This window comes from Crotalus tigris, unplaced genomic scaffold, assembly GCF_016545835.1.
Source record: "Crotalus tigris isolate CLP2741 ecotype Arizona unplaced genomic scaffold, ASM1654583v1 scf7180000024326.325410, whole genome shotgun sequence".
NCBI lineage: Eukaryota > Metazoa > Chordata > Lepidosauria > Squamata > Viperidae > Crotalus > Crotalus tigris.
The window spans coordinates 215,177-236,906 of NW_024100497.1; the positions used below are offsets into that span (position 1 = coordinate 215,177).

Below are 21,730 nucleotides of genomic sequence, written 5' to 3' on the forward strand. Positions count from 1 at the left end.
AGAAGCCAGATTCACTTTACAACCATGTCACTAAACTAACAACTGCAGCGATTCACTTAACAACTATGGCAAGAAAGGTCATAAAATAGGGGCAAAATTCACTTAACAAATGTCTCACTTAACAACAGAAATTTTTGGCTCAATTGTGGCCATAAATCAAGGGCTACCTGTACTTATTTTTAGGCAATAATGCTCCATTGTGTGGATGTTTTTTTTTCTGATATGGCAAATATATATGACAGGAAAGCAATTTCCTCTAAATATTGTCCTATGAAAATAAATTGACAATACACATGTACTTTTTATTATTTCATATTGGTAGTCCTTGACTTATGACAACTGAGCCCAAAATTTCTCTTGCTAAGCAAGACAGTTCTTAAGTGAGCTTTTCCCCATTTTGTAATCTTTTTTACCATTTGGTAAATGAATCACTGCAGTTGTTATAAGTTGTTAAGTTAGTAACACTAATAGTTGTTAAGTGAAACTGGCTTCTCCATTGACTCTGCTTCTCAAAAGGCTGTAAAAGGTAATCACATGACCCCAGGATACTGCACCCATCACAAATACGAATCAGTTGTCAAGCATTCAAATTTTGACCATGTGCTCTAGTCTAAATGGATTCTATGATATTTATCTTTTTTATTCTTCTACTTTTTCTAAACTAAAATCTTTTGCAATCAAGGGAAAAATCCAGTCATGAGTGGGTGGAGTATTTTTAAAACCAGACTTTAGAAACCAAAACAGCTTACAGCATATACAAAGGCAGCAAGATTTCTGATGAACTTTCCTTGATCACTTCAATTTACAGTTATATTTTTTTATTATTCTTAATATTATCATTCAGGTGTTTGTTTGTTTTTTAAAAAAGAATTTCCACAGTACTAGCTAAAATATCTGAATGAATACATAATATCTGAATAACTACAACATCTGAATGAATACATACATACCTTACTATGAGTATAGCACCTATATCGGGGTAGGCAACCTTGGCTTTTATGACTCGTGGACTTCAACTCCCAGAATTCCTCAGCCAGTCATAAAAGAGCCAAGGTTGCCTACCCCTGGCCTATATGGATGTGCATCCAAGTTGTTGGAGAATATGTGATGTTGAAAATTTAGAGTCCTGAATTATCATGGCTCTTGAAGGGAATATTAGATAAAACTAGCAATGCTTTCTTTTCTAATCATTTTCAACAACATTTGATAAGACGATCCCTATTCCTAACTCCAGAATACGGGTATTCAACTTATGACCACAATTGAGCCCAAAATTTCTGTTGTTAAGTGAGATATTTGTTAAATTAATTTTGCCCATTTTACAACCTTTCTTGTCTCAGTTGCTAAGTGAATCACAGCAGCTGATAAGTTAACCTGGTTAAGTGAACCTGGCTTCTCCCATTGACTTTTTCTGTTAGAAAGGTCGCAAAAGGCAATCACATGACCTTGGGACACAGCAACGGTCATAAGTATGAACCAGTTGCCCAGCATCTGAATTTTGATCACATAATTATGGGGATGCTGGAAAAAATCGTAATTGAAAAATGGTCTTAAATCACTTTTTTGAATGGTCACTAAACGAACTGTTGTTAAGTCAAGGGCTACCTGTATAAGGAAAGCATGAGACATTGAATTATAAATTCAGACAACACCTTGTGCATTTTTTTAAACTGCCATAGGTATTCTTTAAAATATAAAAGTAGATGAATGATCTGTACGCTTGAAAAGTTTAAGAAAACCCATTAAGAAAATTCCATTTCTAGACACTTTTGCAATGGCAAAATAACAGCTGAAGTGTCAGAACTAGAATAACTATACGGAAGAAATACGTCCTCAGTAAAAACCAAAGCAATCTTTTCCCCTACTGCTGTTATTTTTTTCACTGTTTCCACATATGGAAACTACAGTTAGTCTTTGACTTAAATCCCCTTTGCTTAATGACTGTTCGAAGGTACAACGGCACTGAAAAAAGTGACTTATGACCATTTTTCACCCTTACCACCACTGGAGCATCCTCATCGTCACGTGATCAAAATTCAGACGCTGGGCATCTGACATGTATTTATGATGGCTGCAATGTCCTGGTGATCCATGTCATCACCTTCTGCAACCTTCTAACAAGTGAAGTTAATGGGGAAGCCAGATTCACTTAACAACCATGTTATTTACAACTGCACTGATTCTCTTAACTGTGGCAAGAAAGGTGGCCAAATGGGGCAAAGCTCACTTAACAACCGTGTTGCTTGGCAATGGGAATTTTGGGCTCAACTGTGGTCCTAAGGCGAGGATTACCTGTATACTTCTTTTTTAACTACTAGTTTCCAAACTGTTTGACATAGTTCCCTGGGGTCCCATGGCAATACGGTATTGCAGGGGGATCTGCAAAAAGCATGAAACAAAAAACTCAGTCATCTAGCCCTCCCCTGGCAGAAAATGACCCCCTTCACTGTCAGGGGAGAGGCACAAGAAAGATAAATATGGTCCGGCCTAAGTGGAGACTGAAAGGAAGAATGCCAGCCAATGCCAGTATTTCTCTCCCTCCCAACAGGTAGTTTTTCTCATAGCAGGCACAGTCTGTTGTGACTGGCTGCAATTCCTACAAGCATAAATGCTTCTGCCCCATAACTAGCCCGACTGCTCTGTACATGTCTCTACTGAAATCAAAAATTGTTGAGGAAATGCAGTTATATTTATGTGTACATCAATCTGTTTCATCATATTTTTAAACAATGTTTGAACTTAATCCCACAGCATTTCTTTTTATATATCACTGACCCAGCTCAAACTTGGAAAATTTTAAGATGTGTGGACTTCATGCTGGCAGCGGAATTCTGGCAACATCTTAAAAGTTGCCAAGTTAGAAAAACACTGACCTAGCTTTTACTAACTTTTGGCAAAGAAGTTCAAAAGCTTTTTGCAAGTCCATTATTTCTCACTGACACAAATCCATATTTGAGATTATGCTTGTCATCAATAAAGACGAGTGTCATCGATAAAGAAAAGTTAATTAGCATACTGCAAAAAGATGCCAGTTAATTTTCATATACTACTTACTCCCTAAGTCTATACTTAGTAAGTTGGGGGTGGGAAGATTTCTAACTTGCCCATAACATAGGAATCACTGGCACAAATGAACAAATACCTACCCATATCAACATAACAATTCTACTGCTCTAGAGATGCTAGGACAGGTTGAATTGACCTTGAAGAAAGAACACTTTCCTTGGGGTGTGTTAATGCTGATATTGAGGATATTGTTGTGGCTTCTTACAGCTTTATCTCTGTGTTATTCTGTATGTTTTAATACAATTATTGCAGTAGAACTATAAACTACTGGGGGACACTTTCTGATTGAAATGGCATATACGTCTAGAAGGTGGGACAGAATTAATTAAGGAGAGAGGTCCAGAGTAAGAGACTGTGCAGTCCTGAGCTGAATGGGGCAAGAGGGAAGAGTTTCAGAGTAGCCACGCCCTAGAATCACTTAGGATGTATCTAGTAGGCTAGGAGATTATAGCTTTAGTTTGGCAAGATTCCGTCCATCAAGCAACTGAAGGATTGAATTCAGTTGGATTTCACTGTGTCATCTATGGGCTTGGGCCTGACAAAAATAAATACATAAATGCTTCCCATAAAAAGTGTCAAGAATGAAATTGCTTACATAAGTTACTAGCCAAGGCATAGCATATAAACCAATAGCTAACTTGATTGAATTGTACAAATTTCAAGTATGGCAGCCATTTGCATGATTAGAGCTCTTGGGGTGAGAAGAGGGGGCATATGTATCCCTTGCATTCCTCAGGAGAATCTACTGTATCAGTAATGATATACTACACGCAGTTTAGTTTACTGCATGTCTTCACAGCCAAGCAAGAAATAGACAAAACTGAAAACTGTGCTATGGATACAAGAAATGAGACTAAGCTCTCTTAAAGAAGACACAAATGATTAATGGTGGTGAACAGTCCAACAAGGTGGAAAGATGCTTGTGGGATTTGGATGAACAGATGTAGCAAGTCCAAAACTGGCACAATAGGAAGCACACAATGGTTTCCAACCAGAGAACTCAGAATCATTCCAGATCACACTGGAATGGATCATGGAAGTGGAAAAGAAAGATGAAGGGATTATATGCCACCGTAAGTAAAAGAAGAATACAACATACAACTTAGCTAAACGTACCATAAGATAAAAAGTAAAGAAAAACTTATCTTGCTACAGATAAACACAGAATTGTGTCTAATAAGACCACATTAATTCAAGTACTAGTGGACAAGCAAGCAAATCTGGGTAACTCTAGATGAGCCAAAGATTTGGAGGTACAGGTAGCCCTCAAGTTAGAACTATTTGTTCAGCAGCCATTCAAAGTTGCAATGGCACTGAATGAATAGTGATTATGACTGGTCCTTAAAAGTTCTGGCTGTCTCAGCACTTCCGTAGTCACATGATCATGATTTGGGTTCTTGGAACCAGCTCACGCTTATGACTGGTTGTAGTACCTCATGATCACATGATCTTTCCTGCTGACTTCTCCAGAAAGTCAATGGGGAAGCCATCAGTGGAGTGATTTCAAGTCCCCCCACCCACACATCCTCCTCCAGCCCCTCTGTGCTGTGTCATGCCAACCCCTCACACCACCCCATGCAAGAGCCTCACTGCACTTCCTTTGCACCTTCCCAAAGCCTCGCCATTCCTGTCCACCACTCATGAACCCCACGCTCCTTCTCTAAACCTTGCTGCACTTCCCGCATACCCCCTCATCCCTTTCCTCACCCAGCAGCAACTAGCCCAAGCCTCACTGCACTCACACTGTGCCGCTCTAGCCATCTGCGCACCCCTGCACAGTCCTCCCCCACCTAGAAAAAGCCACTTAGCAGAAAGTTGAAAATAGGTCCTCGCCTAATGACTGCTGCAAATCAGTTAACATCAGCAATTGGGACTGCTAGGATTGCCATTGCTGAGCAATGCAGATGCACTTTATGAAACAACACTTGGCAATGGTCCCACCTGCCATCATAACTCAAGGAATACTTATAACGAAAACTATAGTCTTGCAATATTATCTGGCATTCCTTGCCACTTGTAGATTCCAAGAAAGTAGATAGAGTACTGGACAATACAAGCCCTGTCATTGTAAACTGGATCCCTGGCCCACCTGGCTCCCATGGGTGGAATTACCAGATACATCAGGGAAATAGATCAGCACTTAATCGGAGTTAGAGGCAGCACACCACCTTTTTCTGAAGAAGGAGACAAGAGCACCCTCTCTTGAAGATATCCTCCTTGGACTTGAGCATATTGAAGAGCCGAGGTGGCGCAGCAGTTAGAGTGCAGTACTGCAGGCCACTTTAGCTGACTGTGTTCAGCAGGTCAGCAGTTCAAATCTCACCAGCTCAAGGTTGACTCAGCCTTCCATCCTTCCGAGGTAGGTAAAATGAGGACCCAGATTGTTGGGGGCAATGTAAATATATATATACATTGCTTACTGGTGTACACCGCTTAGAGAGTGCTTGCACTTAAAGTGGTATATAAATGTCATAAATAAATAAATAAATAAATAAATAAATAAATATTATATAGCTATCCTCCACTGTGCTACCTTCTCCACCGGGAGAAGAGTTGTTAGTCACACAAAGCACTAATGCTGAGGGTATAATCTGGTTGCCAGTAGGCTCCCATGAATTTCCTTTTCATTTATTGGAATATCCTTGCTATTCCACACCCACGAACAATAAGCAAGATAGAATCATTAAAAAAATAAAACACAAAATTCAATGGTGAAAAAAGTAAGGTTCTACATTTAGGCAAGAAAAACCAAATGTATAGGTATAGTATAGGGGGTACTTTGCTCAATACTAGTAACTGTGAGAGGGATCTCGGAATCCTAGTGGACAATCACTTAAATATAAGCCAGCAGTGTGCTGCAGCTGCCAAAAAAGCCAACACAGTGCTAGGCTGCATTAACAGAGGGATAGAATCAAGATCACGCAAAGTATTAATACCACTGTACAATATCTTGGTAAGGCCAAACTTGGAATACTGCATCCAGTTTTGGTCACCACGATGTAAAAAAGATGTTGAGACTCTAGAAAGAGTACAGAGAAGAGCAACAAAGATGATTAAGGGACTGGAGGCTAAAATATATGGAAAGGTTGATGGAATTGGGTATGTCTAGTTTAATGAAGAGAAGGACGAGGGGGGACATGATAGCAGTGTTCCAATATCTCAGGGGCTGCCACAGAGAAGAGGGAGTCAAGCTATTTTCCAAAGAGCCTGAAGGCAGGACAAGAAGCAACGGATGGAAACTAATCAAGGAGAGAAGCAACCTAGAACTAAGGAGAAACTTCCTGACAGTTAGAACAATTAACCAGTGGAACAACCTGCCTCCAGAAGCAGTGAATGCACCAACACTGGAAGTTTTTAAGAAACTGGACAGCCATTTGTCCAAAATGGTATAGGGTTACCTGCCTGTGCAGGAGGTTGGACTTGATGATCTCCAAGGTCCCTTCCAACTTTATATTATTATTATTATTACTATTACTATTACTATATAGTAATAATACTATACAAAATAATACCAGCACTCTCTCTCGGAGCAGGCAGTGTACAATTAAAGTACTGGTTTTAACATTTAGAGCTCTACATGGTATGGAGGCTGAATACATGCTATGGAGGCTGATGATCTATTTCACATCAGTATTTATTTTCTCATTTATCACATGTATATCCTGTCACAATCATATAGGAGACTTTTGCACTCAGGTGGTGTGCATGAGGTTCCTCTCCCACATGAGATGCAGTAGAAAATAAGAAACTCCTGTTTTTTGTTAATAGTACCAACCCAATGAAAAAGTCTCCAACCCGAAAATTAGATGATCTCATCATTTCTGACCTTTAGAAAAGCCTTAAAAACAGGGTTGTTCAGAAGATTATTTATTCAAGATCTGACATCAATATGCTTATCACTGTTTATTATATTAATTCATGATACAATTTAATAATTTTTTAAAATAGTATTTTTATTATTTCTACGTTATTATTTTCACCCTGGTTTATTATACATAGCCATGACTCCATCTGGAAATTGATAATATATAAAAACCATGAACTAATAAACAATGCATTAACAAGCTCAGAAATCGTAAATAGGACTCATGTAGACTGATTTATTTAAATTACAGAAGTGTTACCCATGAACAATTTTAACACAAAAACAGATATTTTATTATTTCATTTGAGAGAAAAATGGTTATGACTCTACAAAATTTGAAACATTTTTAAGGCTATCAGTAATAAAATACTAATGAATTTAAACCTGTTTTGATATTCAGCTGCTACCTACAGAGAACATTGGAAAGCTAGCAAGAGAGTCACTCAACCTCAAGATGGATAGCATATAAATTTAATAAATTAATATCTTGTCCTGACTGAACAACAAAAATGTTAGTGGGTAAATCCAATAGTATTAACTATATATAGACAGCAACTAACAATTAATATAGTTAGAAGAATATCATTGCCAATTTCTTGAAATCATGGCCAAAATGCTTCCTATCAATAGAATTTTCATGATAATGTCTACATTTGTTAAGACTTTTTGAGGGATTTGCTATAATATTTCAAAAGTGACGCTGTGACTGATATAGTATGGTAGATTACATATATTTACCATTGAATCTGAATACTACTAACAGTTCTTGTTTAAAAAACACATTTTGAAATAGATCAACAAAATTTACCTGTCATTCTTCAACTTCATATAACAAGTTCAATTTTCTCCTGCAAGTTGTTATATAGAATAAATTGCAGTAGTAATTTCATGAATTGTCACGCAGACCAAGCTTTCATCATGTGATTGTGCACAGCCAACCACTAATATAGCTCCTATCGTCTCACAATAACATTGTGGCAAAGAGCCAGCAAGCATGAAATGTAAATTTCTAATGCTAGCTAGAATTTGTGCCGATTTGCAAGAATGTAAAAGACAGTTTGTCACTATTTTAGGGACTCTAAAAAGATAATACCCAAATGACTGGGTTCTTTTTGCAAAAGAACAAGCTTGTTCTTTTTCTTTTGCTAGAATTATAATTCACCTATCCTACTTGCTTGATATCTGTAGCTTGATTGAGATTGAGATTTCAAAGTTTTACAAAGCAAAAGCAGTTTTTTTCATATAGAAAATCCACATTTAGACACACTTCATTAGCAGCAATCAGACTACTATAAAATTGTGATCAAGCTTTATGGTTCCCCAGGACTTTTCCAGACACTACTTGTTAAACTAAGCAAGAAATAAAAAGGGAAGGAAAAGTTTCCTGTTGTAACCCATCAGTGTTTAATCACAGTAAAACATGAGATGAGACTGCATGTAGTTAAACTCTATAGTATTCTGTTCCTGGTTTCCTTTTGTATGCATTATCTATTTTGACTGTCAGATCTATTACCAATTTGGAACGTGGCACTGTGGATACACTGAGGCCACCCAGCCCTATTTCTGAACTACTGTACACTGAATTACAATTGTCAACTTCCCTAACAAGTTCCTAAATGCAATGGTAAATGGGATAAGGAAACAACAAACTGTTAAATCTTTATTTAAATCCTTTTTTAAATCCCTATACAACAGAGACATGGCAGACAACTCACTCTAAAGTCTAGGAATCATGCAAATCACCCTCTCTAGAACAAATTGAAAAATCTCTGAAGAATCAAGTTCAAGTGATTCCACTTCCACAAATCTCCAGGAAGTCCAAGTAGCCTTCCTGAGAAGGAATATCTACCACCCACTCTGCTTATCTTTGTGATGAGAGATGTGTGACTTTATGCTTAAAGTCACACACCTCTCATCACAATCCATAAAGGAAAGAAATTCTCTACCACCTCTAGCTTTTGCTAGTCCTGAGCTTGCTGTCTAATTTCCTGATCTTCAATCTGCACTTCTAAATTGGGACTACTTTTTCTTATCTGGCATTTATCCATTTCCAGAAAGTGCTCTTATAAGAAAATAATAACAAGAAAAGCAAAATGGATCTAGCCCCATTCTCTTTTACGAACCACCTGAGAGAGGGAGCTTTCAATTCCCTGATCCATTATATATAAAGTATTATCTGCTTTGTCCTATATCAAGCTATATCCTCAGAAGTTACATATTACATTTACTGCACTGAAGTGTTTTATTTCTATATATTTCATTGTTCTAATACATCTTTCCTGCAATAGTTAGAAAAATCATGTTGTATATGTATTATGTATCAAGCCCAGAGTATTGCACTACCACTGAAGGCAAATCTAGATAACTGTTGAATTTTATATTTCATATTGGGGGAGGGTGTCTTTATCCCATGAGTATAACCTATATACTATATATATAACAACACTTAATCCAATTAAATCTGCATTCTTCTAAAACTAACTCAAGCTGTAAAGTCATTTTTCTTACTCTGCCCCACTCTAAAAGAGTGATGAAAAATGCAAAAGGTCCTGAAAAAATATTCATTTTGTGATAATATTGTGATTTGAACCTAATAAGGATGTTGCCTAATTCTAGTTCCGGGAACACTAAGATATTTTTCAATGCAACATGCTTCTCTCCAACTGTGGGAACTTAGTCACAAAATATATTTGTCCTTTTTTTAATTACCACTCAGCTGGAATTAAAAGTTCTCCTACCAGAAAGTACTACCATATATACTAAAACATATGAAGAAAAATCCATCATTTGCATTTTCTAATGACTGTATCTCTTAATAGAGAAGAATGGTAAACATGCATACATCCACTCATAGGATTGTTGTTGGAGGGAAAATAGGAGAAGGTATGCTGGATATGTTCACTGCCTTATAAAAACAGTAAAGGTGGGATACAAATAATAACAGTATGCATGTCACGTGGAGTTATACAAAACTGAAGGTACAATATAAATCAAATAAATATGGAAAAGTTTCTGTAATCCATCAAAGCAAAGGGACATAGCTGAAAAAAACAGGGCATTGTGTCCCATCACTTTGGTTTTAAAGGATGCTTCATCTCAGCCTTCAATTCAGTGAAACACACTTTCAAAGACACATAAATACAGCATAATATACAGAAGATTTACCTATAAAAGTTAAAAATAACCCAAAGGAGTCTAATCTAAATGCTTCCTTAGCAATTTCAGATAGTGCAGGATTAGTACTTAGGTATTACTTAGGTTTTAAGGTATTAGGGAGGAAAAAAATGAAAAAAGGAAGGGGGAATAATTCAACTATTTTTACACATCACTGAAAACTGCCAGAAATTTCTCATTCAGCAGGTTCTCAGTCACCTGTCTAGCAAACAGCCATATAAAAGTGTCACTTAAAAAGCACACTGCAATAATTACAAGTTATTCATCTTCAGTTAATTAAATGATCTAAGTTTTATGCAGCCCTATATTTTTTATCATGCTTGGTAAGAATTTTTTCTATTATTTGGAACGTGATTCCATTTTGTGTGTATTAATGCATTAGAGAATACAGTATTCCCAAAAGGTATCTTTAGCATATCCTTAACACTTGGTGAAAATAGACATATAGTATATTTTGGAAAGAATGCACATTATCACTTGGCACAATGTTACAGCAGATTGTTGTTACTAATAAGTCAATCATCCGCTTGCTTTTCAGGAAATAAATATTTGAAGAGAAAAATATTCTAGTTTTTTCTAGAGTACTGGGGGAAGAAAGACAAAGAGTTGGGATCCAGACTTCTCATCCCATAAATAAAAATGCTTCAGCTGCTCAGAAAAAAGCTTTGATTTAGAGGAAGAAATAAATGTTAGCAGTTCCTCTGCCTCCAGTCTCTTGTGCCTTTTGAAAGTTTATTTCACAAAGCCTCAAGCCTCTGGAAAATGTGAGAAAATATGGGAAAGGTAGGTTTATAGATAAGGTGCCTCATTTCCATTAGCAGTAGTTTCACCTGTGTAAACCCCTACCTTGGAGACGCTCCTATGAACTGAAGTAATGATGTATATTTGAAAATATAAAAATGTTAGTTTAATTCTGTTGTTTAAACATTGTTTTCTAATATCTTAAGGATGCAGTCTGCAACAATCTGAACATAAGGATTACTTGGGAAACTTACAGAATTATGTGATTACTATACTCTCAATTTAAAAAAGCTATAGCTCGCATGTAAATTGCTACAGGCTCATATTTATTATATTTCGTTTACTTATAGCGAATGAGATAAAGATATACCACCCTAAAATCTGAATATTAAAATAATAAAATCACATCTCTAACAATAAGGTCTGCATTATTTTACATATCAAAATAATACAATCTTGCCTCAAATAGCAATGGTAGATGAACAAAGTTTTGTGACTATCCCAGAGATCATCACCCAGAGAAGAATGGAGTGTTAATTAATTAACAGATGTCATTAACTTCTTGTGCCTAATTGAATTAAAATGACAAGAGAAGGACATGCATAACTGATTCTACTTCTCCAAACAGACCAAGGCAAAGGCATATTTGCAGTTAAGATACTAAAGTATTAAGTATCTCGGGGTGCAGATAACTCTCCACGCTTCATCCGTAGTGAAGTGTCCAACCAAGCGTCTGCATTTTCTGCATTTCCTGCGTCGGATGAGGAGAGCACATCTCTCTCCTTCTGTCCTAGCCACTTTTTACAGAGGCATGATAGAGAGCATTTTAACAAACTGCATCACTGTCTGGCTTGGTGGCAGCAGTGCCTCAGATAGCCAAGAAGATCATAGGAAACTCGCTTCTTGGTATTCAGGATGCTGTTTATTAGCGCTATGTGCTTAGAGCTCAAAGCATTATTAGAGACCCCACACACACCCACTTTGTGGTCTGTTTCTGTTGCTCCCCTCTGGAAGAAGGTTTTAAAATATTTCTAGCAGGACTACCTGATTCTGTAATAGCTTTGTTCCCTATCCCTTCCGTCTGGTAAACTCGCAAGATTCGTTTTTCTCGCCATGCACATGTATACATAATCCGAACTAGACTGTTTTGTCTCCCTGAGTCATATAATATATGTGGGTAAACGCATAATTCTGTATTTATTTATTTATGTCATATTTATATAGTGTATATTGGAGGTGGTGAACTTTTTGAGAGCCGTATGCAACAAAATTTAATTTCAATGTATGCCAATTAGTGTACATTCAAGGTAACAATAAGGTTTTCTATTCTATTCTGTTCTGTTCTGTTCTCCCTTTTAATAAGACCTAGTCAACTTCTCTTAGGGATTGAACAAGGAACATTGGCAAAGTAGACAGCTACTGAAAAAAGCCCCACCAAATAAACTTGAACTATAGAATTTTGGGCTACAGCATACATCTTTCTATAAATCTAAGTCAAAAATTCATTTCTTCAGCTTCTTCATTCTGCAACAACATTAAGAATCTAGATGTGCTTTCTTCTATTTAACTATAAAACCAGTATCCAATGAACAGTCTAATTTATATAAATACGTCAGATAGAAAAAAAATGCATAATTTATATTTCTTCAAAACTGTTAATTGATGACATGTAGAAATATAGAAACGATCTGGGCTAAAGGACTGAAATTAGTAAAGAAATGAATGAATCTGAGGTGTTTTCCCTGCATGAATGAAAGATGCCTTCCCAAAACAGTTCCAGTTAATTCTAAATAGCAATGAAAGATCAAACCTGACCTTGTAAAGCTAAGTAGTACTTGCCTACTTACCTAAGAATTAATACAATGTAGCAGTTAGTGCTGGAATGAGATCCTTCAAAGAAAGATACACAAAGCTTAATGGTTTACCCATTATCTCAAAGCCTAATCTACTTCAGAGGCTACTATGAGAGTACAATGGGGGAGAAAACAAAGCTCACAAATTTTCCTGGAGATCAAGGACAACTTAAATGTAATAAATATTCCATCAATTCAGTTTTGTACAGATATCTGTACAGGTTGCTACTTCACTTTTGCTGTAATTCCTATAGACTTTAAGTAGGGTTGTACTATGATCTGTTTTTGAAGGCAAAAGGGTATTTCAAAGAGCATAATACCTTATTTACTCATGGTTTCATTATAGACAAATAGTGGAGAGGTGGAAGATAGATCGTAATGTGGGTTTCCTTAGAGAAGATGAGAATTTATTAAAACAAATAAAAGATCAAAGACGAACCCATATTAAGAGAATTTATGGGGTGTTAGTAGAATTGGATTCAGAAGTAGAATTAGTTAAAGAATGTATGGTTAAATGGGCACAAAATTTTGATGAACCGGTTCTATTAGATACTTGGGAAATTATTTGGGTGAGGAATGTTAAATTTACACAAGCCCAAAATTTAAGGGAAAATTTTTACAAAATGTTTTATAGATGGCACCTTGATCCACAAAAAATGTCTCGTATGTATCCTGACTTACAGCCTAAATGTTGGAGATGTGGATGTTTGGATGCTACTTATTATCATATCTGGTGGTCATGTAAAAATATAAAAGCTTTTTGGATTAAGATATGGTGGAATATTCAAAGAATTTTTAGAAGAAGGGTAAAATTTACTCCACAACTGTTTTTGTTAGGTATTGTTTCTGATTGTGATACTAAAGAGACTATATTGATGTTAAATTTAATCACAGCGGCAAGGTTGTTAGTAGGGCAATGTTGGAAGAAGGAATCTTTGCCTACCTTGCAAGAGTGGTTTTTTAAAGTTTCTTATTTGGCGGAAATGGCAAAGATTTCGGCTTTCTTGAAAGACCAATCGCAAGAGAAGTATTTTTTGGTATGGAAAAAATGGATAGACTTTATACAATATAAGTTGGATATAAAAAAATATTATTTAGCTTTTCAATAACTTATACTTAAAATTTAAGATATTTTATAGACTTTTTTCCTTTTTCTTTCTTCCTATTTTCTCGTATTTCCTTGTATTTTTGTTTTTTTTATACATATATTATTGTTAACTAGTTTACAATTTCTTTAATTAATGTATTTAGATTTGTTTATGGTTTATATTTGTTTTAAGACTTTTTGAAAAAATATTAATTAAGCCTGTATTCAGCTCTGGGAAGGTCGGGGGAGGGCATGGGAGGGTTGGGGGGGTTTGGGGAAGGGAACCGTATTGTTTTGTAAAATTTAAAAATTTTCAATTAAAAAAAAAAAAAAGACCATAATACCTGTCCCCAATTCCTTAAACTAAGACTATCTTCCCAGGATTTTGCAGCAACTGCTGAAGACAAAGCTGTTTTACAGAGTTGCATCTATGTGCTAGGTTCACACCTCTGGGCACTCCAAAGCACTTCTTTGTCTTCAGGTTTATGGCCTGGATAGTCTGATCTTTAAATAGGCCAATCTTCATAATTTTTTTAAAAAAATGTTTTAAATACCTGCCACAGTATTAAAACTAACAAAACTGAGACAAGTTTAGAGCAGGAACAGTTCAAGAAAGCAATAAAAAAGTAACTGGCTGAAACTAACAGAAAGTACACTTAATAGTACTTTCTGTACATAAAAACACCCCTGCAAATTCACTGAAAGTTTATCTACTGTTACACTTTGTAAACCCAAACTACAATCTATTAAAATTGATCTTTCAATTTTGTAATGATCTTTTTATGGTTAATTAAATAGTATACAATTCTATGAATATATTGAACGTTCTAACAGCAAAATTTTTATTCACAAAAGACATGGAATGTGTTATGTTTTCTTTCAAGGCTTTGCATCCATGCTAAATGAGCCTTTTAGAACAATTTCAAAAGTCATTACACTTACCGTACATTCTTCTTCCTATGCTCAGAATTACTAAGCCATTCTAAAAGTTGGGATTAAATATTATGCTTCATTGACAGAAAATAGAAACCTAAACCAGCAATTCAGATATAATTGTCAATCTCCCCCATTTGCAGATATATTTCTTCAATACTGCTGGTCATTACTGTACTTTAGGACTTTTTTTTTTCATTTTAGTCCTTTAAGCTTTAAGCTATTCAATTTTGTGAATATTTCCTATTACAGTCCCCATTTCCTTTAGCTGTAAAATGACTTGCTATTATATTTATGCTAAACATAAAAAAACTGACAGGCTTCTTTGCTGTATCATAATATTCATGTTAGAAAGAGTTTTTTGGGCATAAGGAAATGAACTATTTGTTAATTGGTTAATTAACAAGGTTTAATTTGGAATCATAAAATTAATCATTTGGACTGAAGATCTTAATTCTCCAAATAATGTAACTATCAATGTTCGTCACACAATTAGCTGAAGAATCAAACTGAGCACACCTTACTCTAACGTTATCTCTAAATATGAATAGTGTCAAATATATTACCTGCCTACTGAATTGTCATGTAAACCCATTAGAAAAAGAATGCTTGGTATTTGTATATATGTATGTTCGTGTGCGTGTGTACCATATATAATGAGCAGCCACTTCCATGAGCACATATTTATACTATTTCAAACAGCTATATTAGGAATGATTGAAGAAAATACATAATGGAAAGAAGGAAGTATTCTTTATTCTTGGTAAATGTGAACATGAGATCCCCCCCCCCGTTTGTTTGTTTTTTTAACATAGGTGAGCAGAAAACTGGGGGTGGCATTCCAAAGACATTTTAGCAAAAGTATCCTAGCTTTCAGATTCCCTGACCGGCCTTCAACCTGGCATCAACTTAAAATGCCAGCCTTGGCATTTTAACTCTCTCCCAATGAAACTACTCAACCGTAGTGAAATGGAAATGGTCAACAATGGAAAGACAGACAGAAAGGGATAAACATTCCCCAGGTCTCCCTCAGTAATGGCAGTAGTAGGATTACTTTACCCAGTTAATTATACTTAAAACAAAACAATTCTAAATCATTGAGACCAACAGCAGTAAGGATGAGGAAAGCCGACTCAAGTGGCTCCAATGATTCATTCGAGTTCCAAGAACTATTGCTAGCAAGACATCCCATTAAGGACTCCTCCAGTCAAATGAGAACAGAGAGGATTGCCAGCTTTCCCCATTACCCTAATAATCTTCCTCCCACGCTCATTTTCCCGCAAACCACGACGTGGCTCACTCCAGTTGGTTTGGACGCGGCCCCGGGTAATGACGAGTTAGAAACCAGACTGAAGTCCAGAAAGGAACCATCTGCTTTTTTCCAAAGAAATCCCCCGAGAAGGGACTCAGGAGAGACTGGCTCTTCCCTCCCGGTCTGAAAGAGAGCCAGAATGAGCCAGAGGGGCTAGAAACCCACCCACCCACTCTCTCCCGCTGGCCCGGGAATGTCTTGGCGCTTCCCCGCCGTAGAAGGCGAGGAAAAAGCAGCCGGTCTCACCTCCACTTCTCAAAGGGGAGGAGGCGGAAAGCAGAAACGTAACGTAGATGGAATCGCGCACTCCCGCACTGCACCGAGGCGAGAGAGCGAGCTTCGCCTTCTCCTCCCCCCGGAAAGATGAAAGGCGGCTTTCCCTCGCTGGAAAGCTCCCGCAAGCCCCGGGCTTTCCCCAGGAAGGGAACGAGCATCCCCCCCGCCGCCACACACACACACACACACGCGCGCATGCACACACAAACCGCCGCCACTACAGCATACGGCAGCTTTCCCCGGACGCGCTGGACGTCCACGCCCATCATCCGCAGCCATGTTGCCGGGGATGATGGGCGCGACTCATCCACTCTCCCGAAAGGTCGCTCGCTGTCTAGCTTGGGCAGGTTCTCCACGCAGCGCAAAACGCCTGCCCAGACACCAGGATCAGGGAGAGTGGGAGATACTGAAAGGAAAGTCTCCCGGCAGGCAGGCAGGCGCCACTTCTCAACTGGGGAAAGCGGCCGGGGAACCAGAGGAACGCCAGAGGACGGCGGGCGAGCCGGAGAGGAAGCTCTTTCTCGCCCGCCTGGGTGAGAAACTAGTTCTCCCTGGACACGCGCACACCCACGAACACACACACACGCCACGCCAAAGAACAGAGTTTAGAGCCTCCGGGTGAGCCGGAGAGGCTCAGGCGGAAACGCCGGCTGGAGAAGAGTCCCTCCGCCCCGGAGAGTCCGACAGCAAAGGCAGCGGTCCACCCGCCAGCCCGACCAGCCCACGACGGCGCCCGGGGAGCCAGCGGCTCGCTCCACGTCCCCCTTACCTTCCTGCCGCCTCCGGCCAGCGCGGCGCTTCCCCCAGAGTACATGTAGTAGGCGATCCCCAGCACCCAGAGGAAAGCGAAGCAGAGCAGCAGCCGAGACCTGCGCCGCATTATTCTCCCGCCCGCCCAACGCTGAGCAGTGGCACCAGCCGCCGCCAGGCCAGCAGGAAACGGGCGGCAGCCGCTGCCGCTACCCACACCGCCGCCGCCCGCCGCCGCCGCGCAGGGTCAGGGGGCAGAGGGCGAGCGCCCACCCCCTGGCCAATCGCGAGCCGCGCCGCTCCGCCTCCCAGAGGCGGGGGCGGGGCGAAGAACGTCGTCCGGACTGCTGCACGTTTAAGCCTCCTGGGGTCCCTCCGGTTTGTCCGCGACGGGCTGAGCCGGCTGTGGGCGCGTGAGGGCGGGCAGCTGGCTCCTTTGCCTGGAAGTTCCGCCAGGCTGCTGCTTCTGCGGTTGGGAGGTGGGGGAACCTATCTTCCCATTGCAATTTCCAAAATGCCCTTCCAAATGCGCGCAAGCAAAGCGGGGTACTGGAATCTCTTGGGTTGGGGGTGGGGGGGGAACCAAATTTGGATTTCAGCAACGTGGCTTCAAGCCTCGCCTCTCGCATCGAACGGGAGCTCCTCGGGTCTTGATCCCTAAGGTCGGAGAAAATGAAATGTAGCCGACTTTCTAGGAGCGAGATTGTAAGATCAGTAAGAAATGGTGTAATGCGTGTTTTTCCTCATTGAGTTTTTAAATGTCGAGGAAATCGTTTTAGGAGCTGCAGGGAGAAGTTGCAGGATATCCTTATGAGATTTGCCCTGAACACAGCAGGATCTAATTATTTCCAAGCGTACTTGTTTAGGATTGTACTGTTCCCAACTGCTTACTCATGGCAAGGATGGATGGAATATCCCGTACAGGAGCACAGATCTGCAAACTGCCCTCACCAATGGTTCTGTGCAAAGATTTGAGCATATAGGAAGGCAATTACTAATGATGGGCCTTATGCCACTTCCCACCTGATTTCATAAATTGACCAATTTGGTTGTGGGTTAATATTTGATATTCTGACAGGTTTAGTTATTCTGGGGATGTTATGAAAAAATAATACAGTTATTGGGCTGTATTTATTAGAATGGTAAAGAAGCATAAGGAATGCCCTATAAAAATTCATAATAGCCTATCTTTATTTTTGTACATCAAAGCTACTAATGCCAGTGCGTGCCAGTGAAGTATAATGTTGTGCCAACAAGGGAAAAAATATACACTGGCTAGTGTCATTGCACTAGGAATAAGTAGCATATAACAAGGATAGGTAGATGAGTGAGATTCACAGTAACAGGAATAATATGGGGGAAAAACAGTATGGACAGTCAATTGAAAGGAGATAAGACACTCTTTGGAATTTCCTAACACTCATATTTTTAAAAAATGAAATGAATAAGACCCAATAGTTTAATTCATTGTAGTTGTGATTGGTTTTCTAGCTCTACATGGTACTTGGAAGGGGCATGAGGGAGAAATTGAACAATATGATATTGCCTGCCTTCACTGCATCAGTTGGCCCATGGGAAACATGGGGACACACTCCATATAATGCCTACCCTGTAATATGAATGAGTTTCCCATATGCCCATGTGGGATCTTCATTGAATGCAAATTGTCCAAAACAGAAAGGATATGGAGCTGAATGAATTTATCATGGCTCCATGAAACTTTAAATAATAGGTTATAGCAAATATAGGAAATCTTAATTCCTAAGATTTCCCCCATTTCCCCTGTGTGGTCCTGAATAATTTGATCTCATCATTTTTCCTTATCCCAAACCAACCTCTACAAATTGGGTCACCTAAGGAATTCATATCACAGAAGGTTTGGAGGGGGGGTTGTGTGTGTGTGTGTGTAATTTTTGGTCATTCAAAAAGATGATAGATGATTCCAAAGAAATTTTGTTTTGTTTTACCAGGTGGAAAGGGAAAAAAGTGCTCCATGTTTATCACTGAATTTGCCATTGGAGATTCTTCAGACTGTTGCTTATGAATAGTTTGGAGATGAAGAAACTGCTTGGAGAGTGTTACTTTCTACCTTGCTAAATATAACTGATGGTGTTCATGTGTGCCCACAGTATTCTTCCTATCTACTCTGTGAGGTTTTTATACCATTATTTTAAAGCAACAGCTTTAAAGTTTTGAAAAACCTAGCCAATTGGTCACATAACTCTATGGAAATGAAGTCCTCTCAAATGTTTATTCTGAAGGACTATTGTCAATACTATCTATTTTGTCTCACTGTTGTGGGATACAATTAAATGAGTTATATAGTTAGAGAACATAGCTATTTTGACAAACAGTTAAAATTGAATTGTTTCCTATATACCATACTGGCCCGGTCAAGTAAAAAAAAAAATTCCAGGATGAACCGTGTAACAAACAGCTGCCCTGTATAATTTTTTTATTATGCTATTTCTTCCTCTTCTCCCTCCCCCCTCTGCCAGGAGCCTTGCCCTGGAAAGGGAAGGCCAAGGCACAGAAACATACCATACTTGTATTAATAGTTTATTGGAATTAATTGCTTGTATATCTCATTTACAAAAATAATTGAATCATTCCCTTTCTTATATATATGAAAAAATATAAACACATGCACATGTAATGCACATTGTGAGGAAAGAAGGAAGGGGGGGAAAGATAAGGTAGGAAGAGATGAAGTACATTTTGAGGGAGGGAGGGAAGGAGGGAAAGATGAGATACATGACATGAAAGAGTAGCGGCATTGGGAAAGATAGGAAAGAAAAAAGTTAAGCAAGAGTGGAAATGAAGGGAAAAAGTAACTGACATAAAGGGAAAGAAAAGGTAAGATCGAAACCTGTTTAAATGTTACATAAGTTTAAATTCATTGGACAAACAGCTCATCCCAAGGAGCAGCTAATCTGATTAATCTCTCCCTAGCTTTGCGCTAGGGAGATTTGACCAACTACATGGCATTGTTTTTTCTTTAATAATTTGTACTTCTTTTAAATTATAATTTAATGTAAATTTTAAATCTTTCATCCATGTATTTTCCCATGGTTCAATCATTAAATTATATCCAAAATTCTTTGCCCACTGAACCATACAATGCTTTACATACTCATTCTCCAAGTTCAGTTTCAATAGCAGTTTATTATTTGCAATAATATGTCCATCAGACAATAGAATTTCCAGTTCATTTTTTACAAAATCAAATCCATAGCTTTTTAAATCTAATTTAAACCTTCCAATTGTAAATATGTAAACCAATGTAAACAATGACCTTCTAATTCTAAAGCTGGTAAACCCAAACCTCTTTCCTTAATATCTTGCAATAATTTATATCTAATTCTTGGGGGGGGGGGGTTGCCATATAAACTTAGATATGTCCATCTGCCATTGTTTAAATGCAGTATCAGTTATAAATATTGGTAGAGTATGAAACAGAAAAGGCATCTTTGATAAGATATCTAAATTACAGAGGTTCTACCCAATAAAGATAGTTACAATTTGTGCCATCTTAATAAGCCTTTTTAAATATCATTCCAAAGAGGCACTAAGTTATTTTGAAACTATTTAGAATCTGTTTTTGTCAATGTAACCCCCAAGTATTTTACCTTTTTCTCCATCTTAAAGCCCAGCTAAGAATTTGAGTCATATTCTTAAAAGCATTCTTGTTTTCTGTTTATTTTAAAGCCCGCTAAACCTCCAAACTCATTTAGGTTTTTCATCAAATATTCTTTGCCGAAATCTGTTTAAATGTTACATAAGTTTAGATTCATTAGACAAACAGCTCATCCCAAAAAGCAACTAATCTGATTAATCTCTCCCTAGCTTTGCCCTAGGGAGATTTGACCAACTGCATAACATTGTTTTCTTTTTAACAATTCTCTATTTTTCTTTTCCAGAATGTAAGCAAAGTTTATATACTACTGCAGTTGGACATCATTTTTTCTAGGTTAAGTCAGATCCTGGCTATCTAGATGGTTAGGACAAATCTTATTTTCAATATACTACTCTGCTGTTGTCACACTTTCTGGTAATTTGGCTTTCATCTAATTGACTATGATGCTTAGACAAGTTTGAGCTTCTTTTTGGGAGGGGGAATTAGTTGTCCTGGATTTTCATGTTTTTGTAACAAGAGGCCATGTTTAGAGTGAAGCCTCTGAAAATCCAAGGCCATGTCCTGAATTGTAAATCAAGTTGTTATTTCTCTTTTCGTTCTTTCTCTGTCCATTGTTTTTAACACATTGATCTCCTTGAGACTGGAAAATCCTACTAAACCAACTGGAGAGCTGAATCCTACTGTTACAATGCTTTGTAATTCAAGATAATAGACCCAAACATTTTCAGCCAAGCTGGAGTTTTTAAGAATGAGATCACTGCACTTTTTGCTGGATCACTACAATGTTTCTGTAGTTTCTTTTACAATGTTATTGTTTAACAGAGCTGATTGCAACCATGTAATGTTCTTTTAGTGACAATAACAAATGGGGGGGGAGAGATACACGGAAGTAAACAAAATATGTGCACAATAATATAAGGATGCTTCCAGATACAGGATTTCTTACGCAACCAATCATAGTTCTTTTGCTGAAAACTAAAAGCAAGAATTACCACTGATTGTTCTCTCTTTGGTATCTGCTATTTTGCTCATGATT

At 38.1% G+C, this 21,730-nt stretch overlaps 1 protein-coding gene across 1 annotated transcript in view; it reads right to left on the reverse strand.

Moving 5' to 3' along the window:
* The window catches only part of GALNT2 (polypeptide N-acetylgalactosaminyltransferase 2), a 95,569-nt gene extending 78,240 nt beyond the window's left edge, over nt 1–17,329 (reverse strand). Inside the window, exon 1 of the mRNA XM_039325317.1 lies at nt 17,077–17,329. Coding sequence (XP_039181251.1) covers nt 17,077–17,187 — 111 coding nt within the window. The 5' untranslated portion in view covers nt 17,188–17,329. The remainder of the gene's footprint in view (nt 1–17,076) is intronic.
* Nucleotides 17,330–21,730: the final 4,401 nt, after the last annotated feature.